This window comes from Procambarus clarkii, chromosome 18, assembly GCF_040958095.1.
Source record: "Procambarus clarkii isolate CNS0578487 chromosome 18, FALCON_Pclarkii_2.0, whole genome shotgun sequence".
NCBI lineage: Eukaryota > Metazoa > Arthropoda > Malacostraca > Decapoda > Cambaridae > Procambarus > Procambarus clarkii.
Window position 1 is genome coordinate 5162366 of NC_091167.1, and position 14033 is coordinate 5176398.

Consider the following 14033-nt stretch of genomic DNA (forward strand, 5'->3'; position numbering starts at 1 on the left):
GGGAAGCTGCCCTTTCTAGATGTAACAGTCATGGAAAAGGGCAGAGGTTTCCACACTGCAGTCTACACTAAGGAAACAAACATAGGAATGTGCCTAAATGCCAACAGCGACTGCCCAGACAGGTACAAGAGGAGTGTTGTTAACGCATATGTCGACCGTGCTCTCAGCCACAGCTCAGAATGGAAGCAAGTCGACGAAGAACTCTGTAGGGTAAGGCAGGTCCTAGTCAATAACGGCTTCTCCAATGGTTTCGTCGAAGACATCATAAGAAGGAAAGTGAAAAGCCATGCAACCTCTGAAGAGACAACTAACACAACACCTATACCCCCTATTAGACTATTTTACAGGAACTTCTTTTCCACAGCTCATAAAACGGAGGAAAGGGTCCTGAAAGATATTGTTAATAGAAACGTTATCCCTACAGACAAAAATCAGAGGATACAACTGACGATTTACTATAAAACCAGAAAAACGGCCAGCCTACTCATGAGAAACTCTCCAGACACAAAACAGAACGCTTTAAAAGAGACTAACGTCGTCTATGCCTTCAAATGCCCTCTTGGGGACTGTAAGCTCCAAAAAACCCAGTATATAGGCAAGACAACAACATCTCTTTCTAGGCGTTTAACGATGCATAAGCAACGGAGCTCCATTAAGGAACATATAATCTCTTCCCACAACCAAACCATCGCCAGAGAAATCCTAGTAAACAACACAGAAATCATCGATAGATACAGCGATAGCAGGCGGCTTGACGTTTGCGAGGCACTACACATCAAGAAGTCAACACCAGCAATCAACAGCCAATTATTGCACAACTATATTCTACCCACCTCAAGACTCTGCTCCAATATAGAAGCATCAAGAAATATGGACCAATAGGCTTTCTACAAACACTTCTATTCAATATCCATTGTTTCGTATTCTGTCTTGTGTTGATGAAATTAATACCCTATTAATACTCTTGTTCTGTCTTGTGTTGATGAAATTAATACCCTATTAATACCACATCTTGTTCTGTCTTGTGTTAATGCCACATCACCCCTTCCACCTCACTCAAATGTAGATATAAAATCGGAGATGCGTAAGTTCTATTCAGTTATGTATTTGTGAACTGAAGTCTTTGAAAATGTAATAAGTTTTACGAAACGCGCTCGTGTCGCGTCAGACTAGAAATAAAAATGAATTTTGGAGAATTGATTTTTGATTTACCTCCAACAGTGAAGCGAAATGTACGAAAGATTGAGAAAATTCGTGTTAGAATTATTAATCTTACTTTTTCGGTCATATTTAATAATATATATATATATATATATATATATATATATATATATATATATATATATATATATATATATATATATATATATATATATATATATGTATATATATATATGTCGTACCTAGTAGCCAGAACGCAATTCTCAGCCTACTATGCAAGGCCCGATTTGCCTAATAAGCCAAGTTTTCCTGGATTAATATATTTTCTCTAATTTTTTTATTATGAAATGATAAAGCTACCCATTTCATTATGTATGAGGTCAATTTTTTTTATTGGAGTTAAAATTAACGTAGATATATGACCGAACCTAACCAACCCTACCTAACCTAACCTAACCTATCTTTATAGATTAGGTTAGGTTAGGTAGCCGAAAAAGTTAGGTTAGGTTAGGTTAGGTAGGTTAGGTAGTCGAAAAAACATTAATTCATGAAAACTTGGCTTATTAGGCAAATCGAGCCTTGCATAGTAGGCTGAGAAGTGCGTTCTGGCTACTAGGACCTACCTAACCTAACCTAACCTAACTTTTTCGGCTACCTAACCAAACCTAACCGATAAAGATAGGTTAGGTTAGGTTAGGTAGGGTTGGTTAGGTTCGGTCATATATCTACGTTAATTTTAACTCCAATAAAAAAAAATTGACCTCATACATAATGAAATGGGTAGCTTTATCATTTCATAAGAAAAAAATTAGAAAAAATATATTAATTCAGGAAAACTTGGCTTATTAGGCAAATCGGGCCTTGCATAGTAGGCTGAGAAGTGAGTTCTGGCTACTAGGTACGACATATATATATATATATATATATATATATATATGTATATATATATATATATATATATATATATATATATATATATATATATATATATATATATATATATATATATATATATATGTCGTACCTAATAGCCAGAACGCACTTCTCAGCCTACTATTCAAGGCCCGATTTGCCTAATAAGCCAAGTTTTCATGAATTAATGTTTTTTCGTCTACCTAACCTACCTAACCTAACCTAATCTAGCTTTTTTTGGCTACCTAACCTAACCTTACCTATAAATATAGGTTAGGTTAGGTTAGGTAGGGTTGGTTAGGTTCGGTCATATATCTACGTTAATTTTAACTCCAATAAAAAAAAATTGACCTCATACATAGAGAAAAGGGTTGCTTTATCATTTCATAAGAAAAAAATTATAGTAAATATATTAATTCAGGAAAACTTGGCTTATTAGGCAAATCGGGCCTTGAATAGTAGGCTGAGAAGTGAGTTCTGGCTACTAGGTACGACATATATATATATATTATATATATATATATATATATTCAGTCTCCGTGGTGTAGTGGTAAGACACTCGCCTGGCGTTCCGCGAGCGCTATGTCATGGGTTCGTATCCTGGCCGGGGAGGATTTACTGGGCGCAATTCCTTAACTGTAGCCTCTGTTTAACGCAACAGTAAAATGTGTACTTGGATGAAAAAACGATTCTTCGCGGCAGGGGATCGTATTCCAGGGACCATAGGATTAAGGACTTGCCCGAAACGCTACGCGTACTAGTGGCTGTACAAGAATGTAACAACTCTTGTATATATCTCAAAAAAAAAATATATATATATATATATATATGTCGTACCTAGTAGCCAGAACGCACTTCTCAGCCTACTATGCAAGGCCCGACTTGCCTAATAAGCCACGTTTTCCTTAATTAATATATATTTTATAATTTTTTCCTTATGAAATGATAAAGCTACCCATTTCATTATGTTTGAGGACAATTTTTTTTTATTGGAGTTAAAATTAACGTAGATATATGACCGAACCTAACCAACCCTACCTAACCTAACCTAACCTATCTTTAAAGGTTAGGTTAGGTTAGGTAGCCGAAAAAGTTAGGTTAGGTTAGGTTAGGTAGGTTAGGTAGTCGAAAAAAAATTAATTCATGAAAACTTGGCTTATTAGGCAAATCGAGCCTTGCATAGTAGGCTGAGAAGTGCGTTCTGGCTACTAGGTACGACATATATATATATATATATATATATATATATATATATATATATATATATATATATATATATATATATATATATATATATATATATATATATATATTATTAAATATGACCGAAAAAGTAAGATTAATAATTCTAACACGAATTTTCTCAATCTTTCGTACATTACGCTTCACTGTTGGAGGTAAATCAAAAATCACTTCTCCAAAATTCATTTTTATTTTTAGTCTGACGCGACACGGGCGCGTTTCGTAAAACTTATTACATTTTCAAAGACTTCACAAATACACAACTGATTAGAACTTGCGTTTCCCTGATTTTATATCTACATTTGAGTGAGGTGGGAAGGGTGATGTGGCATTACATTTGAGTGAGGTGGGAAGGGTGATGTGGCATTAACACAAGACAGAACACTAGGGGATATTAATAGGGTATTAAAAGTATCAACTTGTGTTGATACTTTTAATACCCTATTAATATCCCCTAGTGTTCTGTCTTGTGTTAATGCCACATCACCCTTCCCACCTCACTCAAATGTAATGCCACATCACCCTTCCCACCTCACTCAAATGTAGATATAAAATCAGGGAAACGCAAGTTCTAATCAGTTGTGTATTTGTGAAGTCTTTGAAAATGTAATAAGTTTTACGAAACGCGCCCGTGTCGCGTCAGACTAAAAATAAAAATGAATTTTGGAGAAGTGATTTTTGATTTACCTCCAACAGTGAAGCGTAATGTACGAAAGATTGAGAAAATTCGTGTTAGAATTATTAATCTTACTTTTTCGGTCATATTTAATAATATATGTCTACAGGAAAGACTGCTACCAAAATATACTAATATATATATATATATATATATATATATATATATATATATATATATATATATAAATATATATATATATATATATATATATATATATGTCGTACCTAGTAGCCAGAACTCACTTCTCAGCCTACTATTCAAGGCCCGATTTGCCTAATAAGCCAAGTTTTCCTGAATAAATATATTTACTATAATTTTTTTCTTATGAAATGATAAAGCAACCCTTTTCTTTATGTATGAGGTCAATTTTTTTTTATTGGAGTTAAAATTAACGTAGATATATGACCGAACCTAACCAACCCTACCTAACCTAACCTAACCTATATTTATAGGTAAGGTTAGGTTAGGTCGCCAAAAAAAGCTAGGTTAGGTTAGGTTAGGTAGGTTAGGTAGACGAAAAAACATTAATTCATGAAAACTTGGCTTATTAGGCAAATCGGGCCTTGAATAGTAGGCTGAGAAGTGCGTTCTGGCTATTAGGTACGACATATATATATATATATATATATATATATATATATATATATATATATATATATATTATATTGGACGACTCTCAGTGGGAGCAAGCAACCCTTCCTGTAAGATTCGGCGGCCTTGGTGTCCGCACAGCCTCCCAAATTGCTCTACCAGCCTTCCTTTCCTCCTCTCATGCATCGCACGACCTCGTCAGAGATATTTTACCTGCAACCCTGAGAGATTCAGCAGGAATACACGATCCTGCTTTCACTGAATGTTCAAATCAGTGGGATGTTCTTGCAGCCCCAGCCACCATTATAGAGCCAACAAAACAACACAAACACTCCGGCTGGGACCACCCTCTAGTGGAAAAAGTAGCTGATGCCATGCTCAGCTCCGCAACATCAGACAAGGAGAAAGCCCGCCTCAGAGCAGTGCGTGCCCCCCATGCAGGAGACTTCCTCCTGGCAGTACCCATGTCAGCAATGGGCACGCGCCTAGATCCAGAATCCCTTCGTGTAGCAGTGGCCCTCCGCCTTGGTGCCCCAATTCACACTGAATACAAGCGTATTTGCAACAGGGTGGAAGCAGACCAATACGGACTGCATGGGTTGCATTGCGGAAGCACAAAGGGCTGGCATGCAAGACACAGCGAGGTCAATGACATCATCAAGAGAAGCCTCGTCTCAGCTGGGTGCCCAGCGGAGAGAGAACCTCGCATCCTAGGGGTCCAAAACCCGGATTTCCCCGCACATCGCCCTGATGGCATCACCATCTACTCATCACCATGATGGCATTCCATCTACTCATGGAAGGAGGGTAGACAGTTGGTGTGGGATTACACATGTGTATCCACCCTGGCTGACACCTATGTACACTTCGGAGCTGATCAAGCAGGTGGGGCGGCCAACCACAGGGAAACAGCAAAATCACTCAAGTACAGGCGACTGGAAGGTCAATACCTCTTTGTTCCCATAGCGTCTGAGACGCATGGCCCATGGGGCAAGAGTGCCTTGGGATTTCTCAAGGAATTGGGTTCCAAGCTCATTGACGTCACCAGAGACCCAAGGGCTTCCAGTTTTTTGTTTCAGCGTCTCAGTGTGGCGATCCAGAGGGGAAATGCTTGCTGCGTCCTCGGTTCCTGTCCAGAAGCGGAGGAGCTTCAAGAGATCCATAACCTTTAGGCATTTGTCTTGTATGTTTTGTAACCTTTAAATACACAATAAAGGAAAAAATGTATATATATATATATATATATATATATATATATATATATATATATATATATATATATATATAGACATATATGTCGTACCTAGTAGCCAGAACGCACTTCTCAGCCTACTATGCAAGGCCCGATTTGCGTAATAATAAGCCAAGTTTTCAGGAAATAATTGTTTTTCGACTACCTAACCAACCTAACCTAACCTAACTTTTTCGGCTACCTAACCTAACCTAACCTATAAAGATAGGTTAGGTTAGGTTAGGTAGGGTTGGTTAGGTTCGGTCATATATCTACGTTAATTTTAACTCCAATAAAAAAAAATTGACCTCATACATAATGAAATGGGTAGCTTTATAATTTCTTAAGAAAAAAATTAGAGAAAATATATTAATTCAGGAAAACTTGGCTTATTAGGCAAATCGGGCCTTGCATAGTAAGCTGAGAAGTGCGTTCTGGCTACTAGGTACGACATATATATATATATATGTCGTACCTAGTAGCCAGAATGCACTTCTGGGCCTACTATGCAAGGCCCGATTTGCCTAATAAGCCAAGTTTTCCTGAATTAATTGTGTTTCGACTACATAACCAACTAACCTAACCTAACCTAACTTTTTCGGATACCTAACCTATCCTAACCTATAAAGATAGGTTAGGTTAGGTTAGGTAGGGTTGGTTAGGTTCGGTCATATATCTACGTTAATTTTAACTTCAATAAAAAAAATTGACCTCATACATAATGAAATGGGTAGCTTTATCATTTCATAAGAAAAAAAATTAGAGAAAATATATTAATTCAGGAAAACTTGGCTTATTAGGCAAATCGGGCCTTGCATTGTAGGCTGAGAAGTGCGTTCTGGCTACTAGGTACGACATATGTCTATATATATATATATATATATATATATATATATATATATATATATATATATATATATATATATATATATATATATATATATATATATATATATGTCGTACCTAGTAGCCAGAACGCACTTCTCAGCCTACTATGCAAGGCCCGATTTGCCTAATAAGCCAAGTTTTCATGAATTAATTGTTTTTCGACTACCTAACCTAACCTAACCTAACTTTTTCGGCTACCTAACCTAACCTAACCTATAAAGATAGGTTAGGTTAGGTTAGGTAGGGTTGGTTAGGTTCGGTCATATATCTACGTTAATTTTAACTCCAATAAAAAAAAAATTACCTCATACATAATGAAATGGGTAGCTTTATCATTTCATAAGAAAAAAATGAGAGAAAATATATTATTTCAGGAAAACTTGGCTTATTAGGCAAATCGGGCCTTGATTAGTAGGCCGAGAAGTGAGTTCTGGCTACTAGGTACGACATATATATATATATATATATATATATATATATATATATATATATATATATATATATATATATATATATATATATATATATATATATAATATATATATATATATATATATATATATATATATATATATAAATATATATATATATATTATATATATATATATATATATATATATATGTCGTACCTAATAGCCAGAACGCACTTCTCAGCCTACTATGCAAGGCCCAATTTGCCTAATAAGCCAATTTTTCATGAATTAATTGTTTTTCGACTACCTAACCTACCTAACCTAACCTAACCTAACTTTTTCGCCTACCTAACCTAACCTAACCTATAGAGATAGGTTAGGTAGGGTTGGTTAGGTTCGGTCATATATCTACGTCAATTTTAACTCCAATAAAAAAAATTGACCTCATACATAATGAAATGGGTAGCTTTATCATTTCATAAGAAAAAAAATAGAGAAAACATATTAATTCAGGAAAACTTGGCTTATTACGCAAATCGCGCCTTGCATTGTAGGCCGAGTACGACGTTCTGGCTACTAGGTACAACATATATATATATATATATTATATATATATATATATATATATATATATATATATATATATATTATATATATATATATATTATATATATATATATATATATATAATATATATATATATATATATATATATATATAATATATATATATATATATATATATATATATATATATATATATATATATATATATATATATATATATATATATATATATATATTATATATTGTGACGGTAAAGCGTTGGTGTTCGGCTGTTTCAAAAGCTAGGGGCAGGGCCTCGTCACATAATAGAAAAAAGAGAGAAAAGCTGGAGCTTTCGTCTGTGGTAAGGTAATGGGAAGACACACAAAACACAAGTAAATTAACAATGAAATTTTAATTACTCTAGAAAAACAAGACATGAATAAAGTTAATCACATAAAATATGAAAGACAAGTCAACAAACAAAATAATATGAATAATCACTGGCAAATGAAAAGTTACGTTAAGACAAGTGATTTACAGTGATAGCAAAATAAAATATGAATGCTGGAATACTGGCTTCGAGCTGCCACCTCCCTTAGTACACGGAAGCCAAGACTTAGTCTACCAGCGAGAGATGTCAACTGCTTGGAGCACTGAGATATTCTGACGATACTGCCGCACTGCAGCCCAGACGTCGGCTTGAGGCGGAGGTGGAGGGCAGGTGCGACGGGACACCAGCCAATCAGCGACAGGCAGGCAAAGGATGAGCAGTTTGCTGGTTACGGTGGCTGGTAGCAGGTGTCACTGTGTGCTGGGTACGATTTGCTCTCTGGGCAAAACGTTTGGCGATACTTGGTGGACGTATCTTCTATATTATCTTGTATATTGACGTATTTTGTAGGGAAGAGCAGGCTCAATCTCTCTTGAAAGAGATTATCGTCACAATATATATAATATAAATATATAATATATATATATATATATATATATATATATATATATATAATGTGAATGTGAACAAATCGCGGAATTCAGATATAACACCATCAATGGTGTCCAAGAAATGTGTAAGTACTTCATTCATAATGATGTGCTACCAGAAATCCTAGCGAAGTCCCCAAAGATTGCTTAATGTAGGTGCAGCCTGCACATGACTGTAAAGCTGCCGTCCAGTTGGGTGGGTGTGGAGCACATGACTGTAAAGCTGCCGCCCAGTTGGGTGGGTGTGGAGCACATGACTGCAAAGCTGCCGTCCAGTTGGATGGGTGTGGAGCATATGACTGTAAAGCTGCCACCCAAACAAGCCTGAATGGTCCCCAGGACTATATACAACTGAAAACTCACACCCCAGAAGTGACTCGACCCCATACTGCCAGGAGCAACACAACTGGTATGTACAGGGACGCCTTAATCCGCTTGACCATCACGACCGGACATAAGGAAGTGATAGCCGAAGCTATTTGAACCACTTCCCCGCCAGCACTCGGATGGTAATCTTGGGCGTAGCATTTTATCAAATCACCTCATTCTTTGGGGCACACGTGAGGAACAAAAATGCAAACAAGCCTGAATGGTCCCCAGGACTATATACAACTGAAAACTCACACCCCAGAAGTGACTCGAACCCATACTGCCAGGAGCAACGCAACTGGTATGTACAGGGACGCCTTAATCCGCTTGACCATCACGACCGGACATAAGGAAGTGATAGCCGAAGCTATTTGAACCACTTCCCCGCCGGCACTCGGATGGTAATCTTGGGCATAGCATTTTATCAAATCACCAAATAGCTTCGGCTATGACTTCCTTATGTCCGGTCGTGATGGTCAAGAGGATTAAGGCATCCCTGTACATACCAGTTGCGTTGCTCCTGGCAGTATGGGTTCGAGTCACTTCTGGGGTGTGAGTTTTCAGTTGTATATAGTCCTGGGGACCATTCAGGCTTGTTTGGGTGGCAGCTTTACAGTCATATGCTCCACACCCATCCAACTGGACGGCAGCTTTGCAGTCATGTGCTCCACACCCACCCAACTGGGCGGCAGCTTTACAGTCATGTGCTCCACACCCACCCAACTGGACGGCAGCTTTACAGTCATGTGCAGGCTGCACCTACATTAAGCAATCTTTGGGGACTTCGCTAGGATTTCTGGTAGCACATCATTATGAATGAAGTACTTACACATTTCTTGGACACCATTGATGGTGTTATATCTGAATTCCGCGATTTGTTCACATTCCATTATATAATGACGCAAAGTAAGCAAATAATTTTGCTGACAGAGTTTACATTTAGTCAAATTTACATCAGCAGATGTTACAAACTCCCAGAGGTACTTCAATACCATTTGTTGTTATATAAATATAATTGTGTATAGTTAGGCCTACATTAAGTTTGGTTAGTTTAATTGTTTAGATTCAGTAGCCAATTAATTGTATATTTCGTGAGTGAAGCATTTACACACGTGGGATTCGAACAGACAACGTAATGAATCCCGTGATGAGTCACGTGATGAGTCCCGTGATGAATCACGTGATGAGACCTGTGATGAATCCCATGATGAATCATGTGATGAGTACCGTGATGAATCATGTGATGAGTCTTCTAACGAATCTCGTGATGAGTCCCGTGATAAATCACGTGATGAGTCTTGTGATGAATCCCGTGATGAATCATGTGATGAATCACATGATGAATACCGTGATGAATCATGTGATGATCTCATGATGAATCCCCTGATGAGTCCCATGAAGAATCACCCGATGAGTACTGTACTGAATCACGTGATGAGTCTTGTAATGAAACACGCGATGAGACTCGTGATGAATCACATGATGAATCCTGTGATGAATCACGTGATGAGTCCCGTGATAAATCACATTATGATTCTCGTGATGAATCATGTGATGAGTCCCGGGGTGAATCCCGTGATGAGTCTCATGATGAATCATGTGATGAGTCTTGTGATGAATCCCGTGATGAATCATGTGATGACTCCCGTGATTACTCACGCGATGAGTCCCGTGATTACTCACGCGATGAATCATGTGATGAATCACGTGATGAATACCGTGATGAGTCACGTGATAAATCATGTGATGAGTCTTGTGATGAATCACGTGATGAATCACGTGATTAGCCTTGTGATGAATCTCGTGACGAATCATGTGATGTGTCCCGTGATGAGTCCCGTAATAAATCACGTGATGATTCCCGTGATGAATCACGTGATGAGTCTTGGGACGAATCACGTGATGAGTCCAGTGATAAATCACGTAATGAATCATGTGACGAGTACCGTGATGAAACATGTGATGAGACTTGTAACGAATCACGTGATGAGTCTCGTGATGAATCACGTGATGAGTCTTATGATGAATTACGTGATGAGTCTTGTAACGAATCACGTGATGAGTCTCGTGATGAATCACGTAATGAGTCCCGTGATGAGTCCCTTAATGAATCCCGTGATGGGTCTCATGATGAATCACTCGATGAGTACTGTGATGAATCAGGTGATGAGTCTTGTAATGAATCACGTGATGAGTCTCGTGATGAATCACGTGATGAGTTCCATGATGAATCACGTGACGAGTCCTGTGATGAGTCTTGTGATGAATCACGTGATGAATCCCGTGATAAATCACGTGATGATTCACGTTATAAGTCCCGTGATAAATCACGTGATTGCTGTGATGAATCCCGTGATGAGTCATGATGAATCACGTAATGAGTCTTGTGATGAATCCCGTGATGAATCATGTGATGAGTCACGTGATGAGTCTCGTGATGAATCACATGATGAGTCTTGTGATGAATCATGTGATGAATCACTTTATGAATACCGTGATGAATCACGTGATGATTCTCATAATGAATCCCGTGATGAGTCCCATGATGAATCACTCGATGAGTACTGTGATGAATCACGTGATGAGTCTTGTAATGAAACACGCGATGAGTCTCGTGCTGAATCCCATGATAAGTCCTGTGATGAACCATGTGATGAGTCCCGAGTGAATTCCGCGATGAGTCTCATGATGAATCACGTGATGAGTCTCGCTCTGAATCACATGAGTCCTGTGATGAATTACGTGATGAGTCCCGTGATAAATCACGTGATGATTCTCGTGATGAATCAAGTGATGAGTCCCGGGGAGAATCCCGTGATGAGTCTCATGATGAATCACGTGATGAGTCATGTGAAGAATCCCGTGATGAATCATGTGATGATTCCCGTGATTATTCACGTGATGAGTCCCATGATGAATCCTGTGATGAATCACGTGATGATTCCCGTGATTAATCACGTGATGAACCATGAGGACTTATCATCACATGATTGTGATGAATCATGTGATGAACCATGTGATGAGTCGGTGCTGGAGAAGAGTTGGAGGTTGGTGGGTGATGGTGCGGGAAGGTGTTCATCTCCAGACTGGTGTACCAGCTGGGTGAAGACACACGTGGGCCATTGTTTACCGGCACGGACCCCCAGGAGCCGTCCACCCACAAACAATGGCCAATTGCTCGTTAGTTCAGCCGCGAAACATCTTGTTTATGAATGACAATGTTTTACATGCGTCCCGCAACTGATGTAACTCACAAGTTTCCTCCAACATTATATTATTTTGTCTATGGTCACATTGCACCTTTATAAATAGTTGACTCGCTGGAACTACAAATAGTTACCGACAAAACTTAAACATCGAACCTACAGATATATGTCGTATGACGATATATATATATACATATAATGTATACATATATATATCAAGTAACAATTTATACTTGAGGAAAAATTAAACTTGAAAACAAAGTGTATTAATACTGACTAAGAACAAGTGGCTCAGTGGTAGCGCCCTGGACAGAAAGGTTCGACTCGTTACAGACTGCCCACAACAGTTACTTAACTCCTAAATACCTATTTAATACTACATGAACAGGTGCCCAACCATTTCTGCTACGTACGGGGATCGAACCACAGAGTCCCTGATACTGAGTCGAGGACGAAGACCACTACGCTACAGGAACGGCCAAAGTAGGCCCTGCTGACAACAGTTCTAAGTTAAATGGATATTGGAGTTCAGCTCCTGAACTCACTATATTCCACTATCATGGGAGAACAATATAGGAGACCCACCTACCACTGTCACTGACAGGACAGGTACATGGGGGAACAATACCGGAGCCCCACCTACACCTGTTACTACCACTGACAGGACGGGAACATGGGGAAGACAATATAGGAGCTCCTCCTATTTGTCATAATTACACAAACTTTCCAAATGTTTCTTCAAAATCAAATAAGGTGAATAATGTAAACTAGTAACGTTAAGGGTGTTTGAAGGAGAGTTTACTCACCCGTGAGTGAGAGCTGCGGTGAGAGCGAGGACACAGAGGAGGCGGGGACAGTGGTAGGACGCCATGGCAACAGGCAACGAGACGTCCAGGCTGGCTGGCAGCCGGTGAGCAAGTGACAGTGGGAGCTGCCTCTTCTCCCTCACCTTGTCCGGAGGAAACGAGTTCCCCCCCCCCCCACTTCCTCTGGCTTCCCCATCATCCCCCACCCCATCGTGTCTCCCACAGGAACTCCTCCCAGTCCCTTCCTCAGGTACCCCTCCCCGTCCCTCCCTCAGGCACCCCCTCCCCTCCGGACAACATAACCCCATCCAATTATAAAATCTAGAATATTCCCCAGTACTTCTACACACCTTAAAGAAAACTAACATGCAACAGCTACAAGCAGTGCGCTATAAGGCACTAAGGAGAGCAGCAAAACACCGTCCACCATATGATCAAACAGTCCAGCAGCTCCATGAACTCCTGAACATACAGCCACTAAACATCAGACTGCAGCACCAAGCCATCAGGGTGTGGAACACCATCCTAATGTTAGAGGCCCCATTGTTAGAAAGATTACTCCAAGATGAGACGCCCCACTCCCACAGCTGGTGGCCCAAGATGAGAGGCCCCGCTAACACAGCTGGTGGCCCAAGATGAGACGCCCCGCTCCAACAGCCGGTGGCCCAAGATGAGACGCCCCACTCCCACAGCTGGTGGCCCAAGATGAGACGCCCCACTCCCACGGCTGGTCGCCCAAGATGAGACGCCTCACTCCCACGGCTGGTGGCCCAAGATGAGACGCCTCACTCCCACACCTGGTGGCCCAAGATGAAACCCCCCGCTCCCACAGCTGGTGGCCCAAGATGAGAAGCCCCACTCCCACAGCTGGTGGCCCAAGATGAGGTGTCCCACTCCCACAGCTGGTGGTCCAAGATGAGACGCCCCACTCCCACAGCTGATGGCCCATGATGAGATGCCCCACTCCCACAGCTAATGGCCCAAGATGAGACGCCCCACTCTCACA

The 14033-nt window shown here is 39.6% G+C and overlaps 1 protein-coding gene across 2 annotated transcripts in view; it reads right to left on the reverse strand.

The window, feature by feature from the left end:
- LOC123750139 (alpha-2-macroglobulin-like) overlaps positions 1-13144 on the reverse strand; it is a 434012-nt gene extending 420868 nt beyond the window's left edge. For both annotated transcript variants that reach the window (XM_069326235.1, XM_069326236.1), the window contains exon 1: positions 13028-13144. In XM_069326235.1, the coding sequence (XP_069182336.1) occupies positions 13028-13092 (65 nt within the window). In that variant the 5' untranslated portion in view covers positions 13093-13144. The remainder of the gene's footprint in view (positions 1-13027) is intronic.
- Positions 13145-14033: the final 889 nt, after the last annotated feature.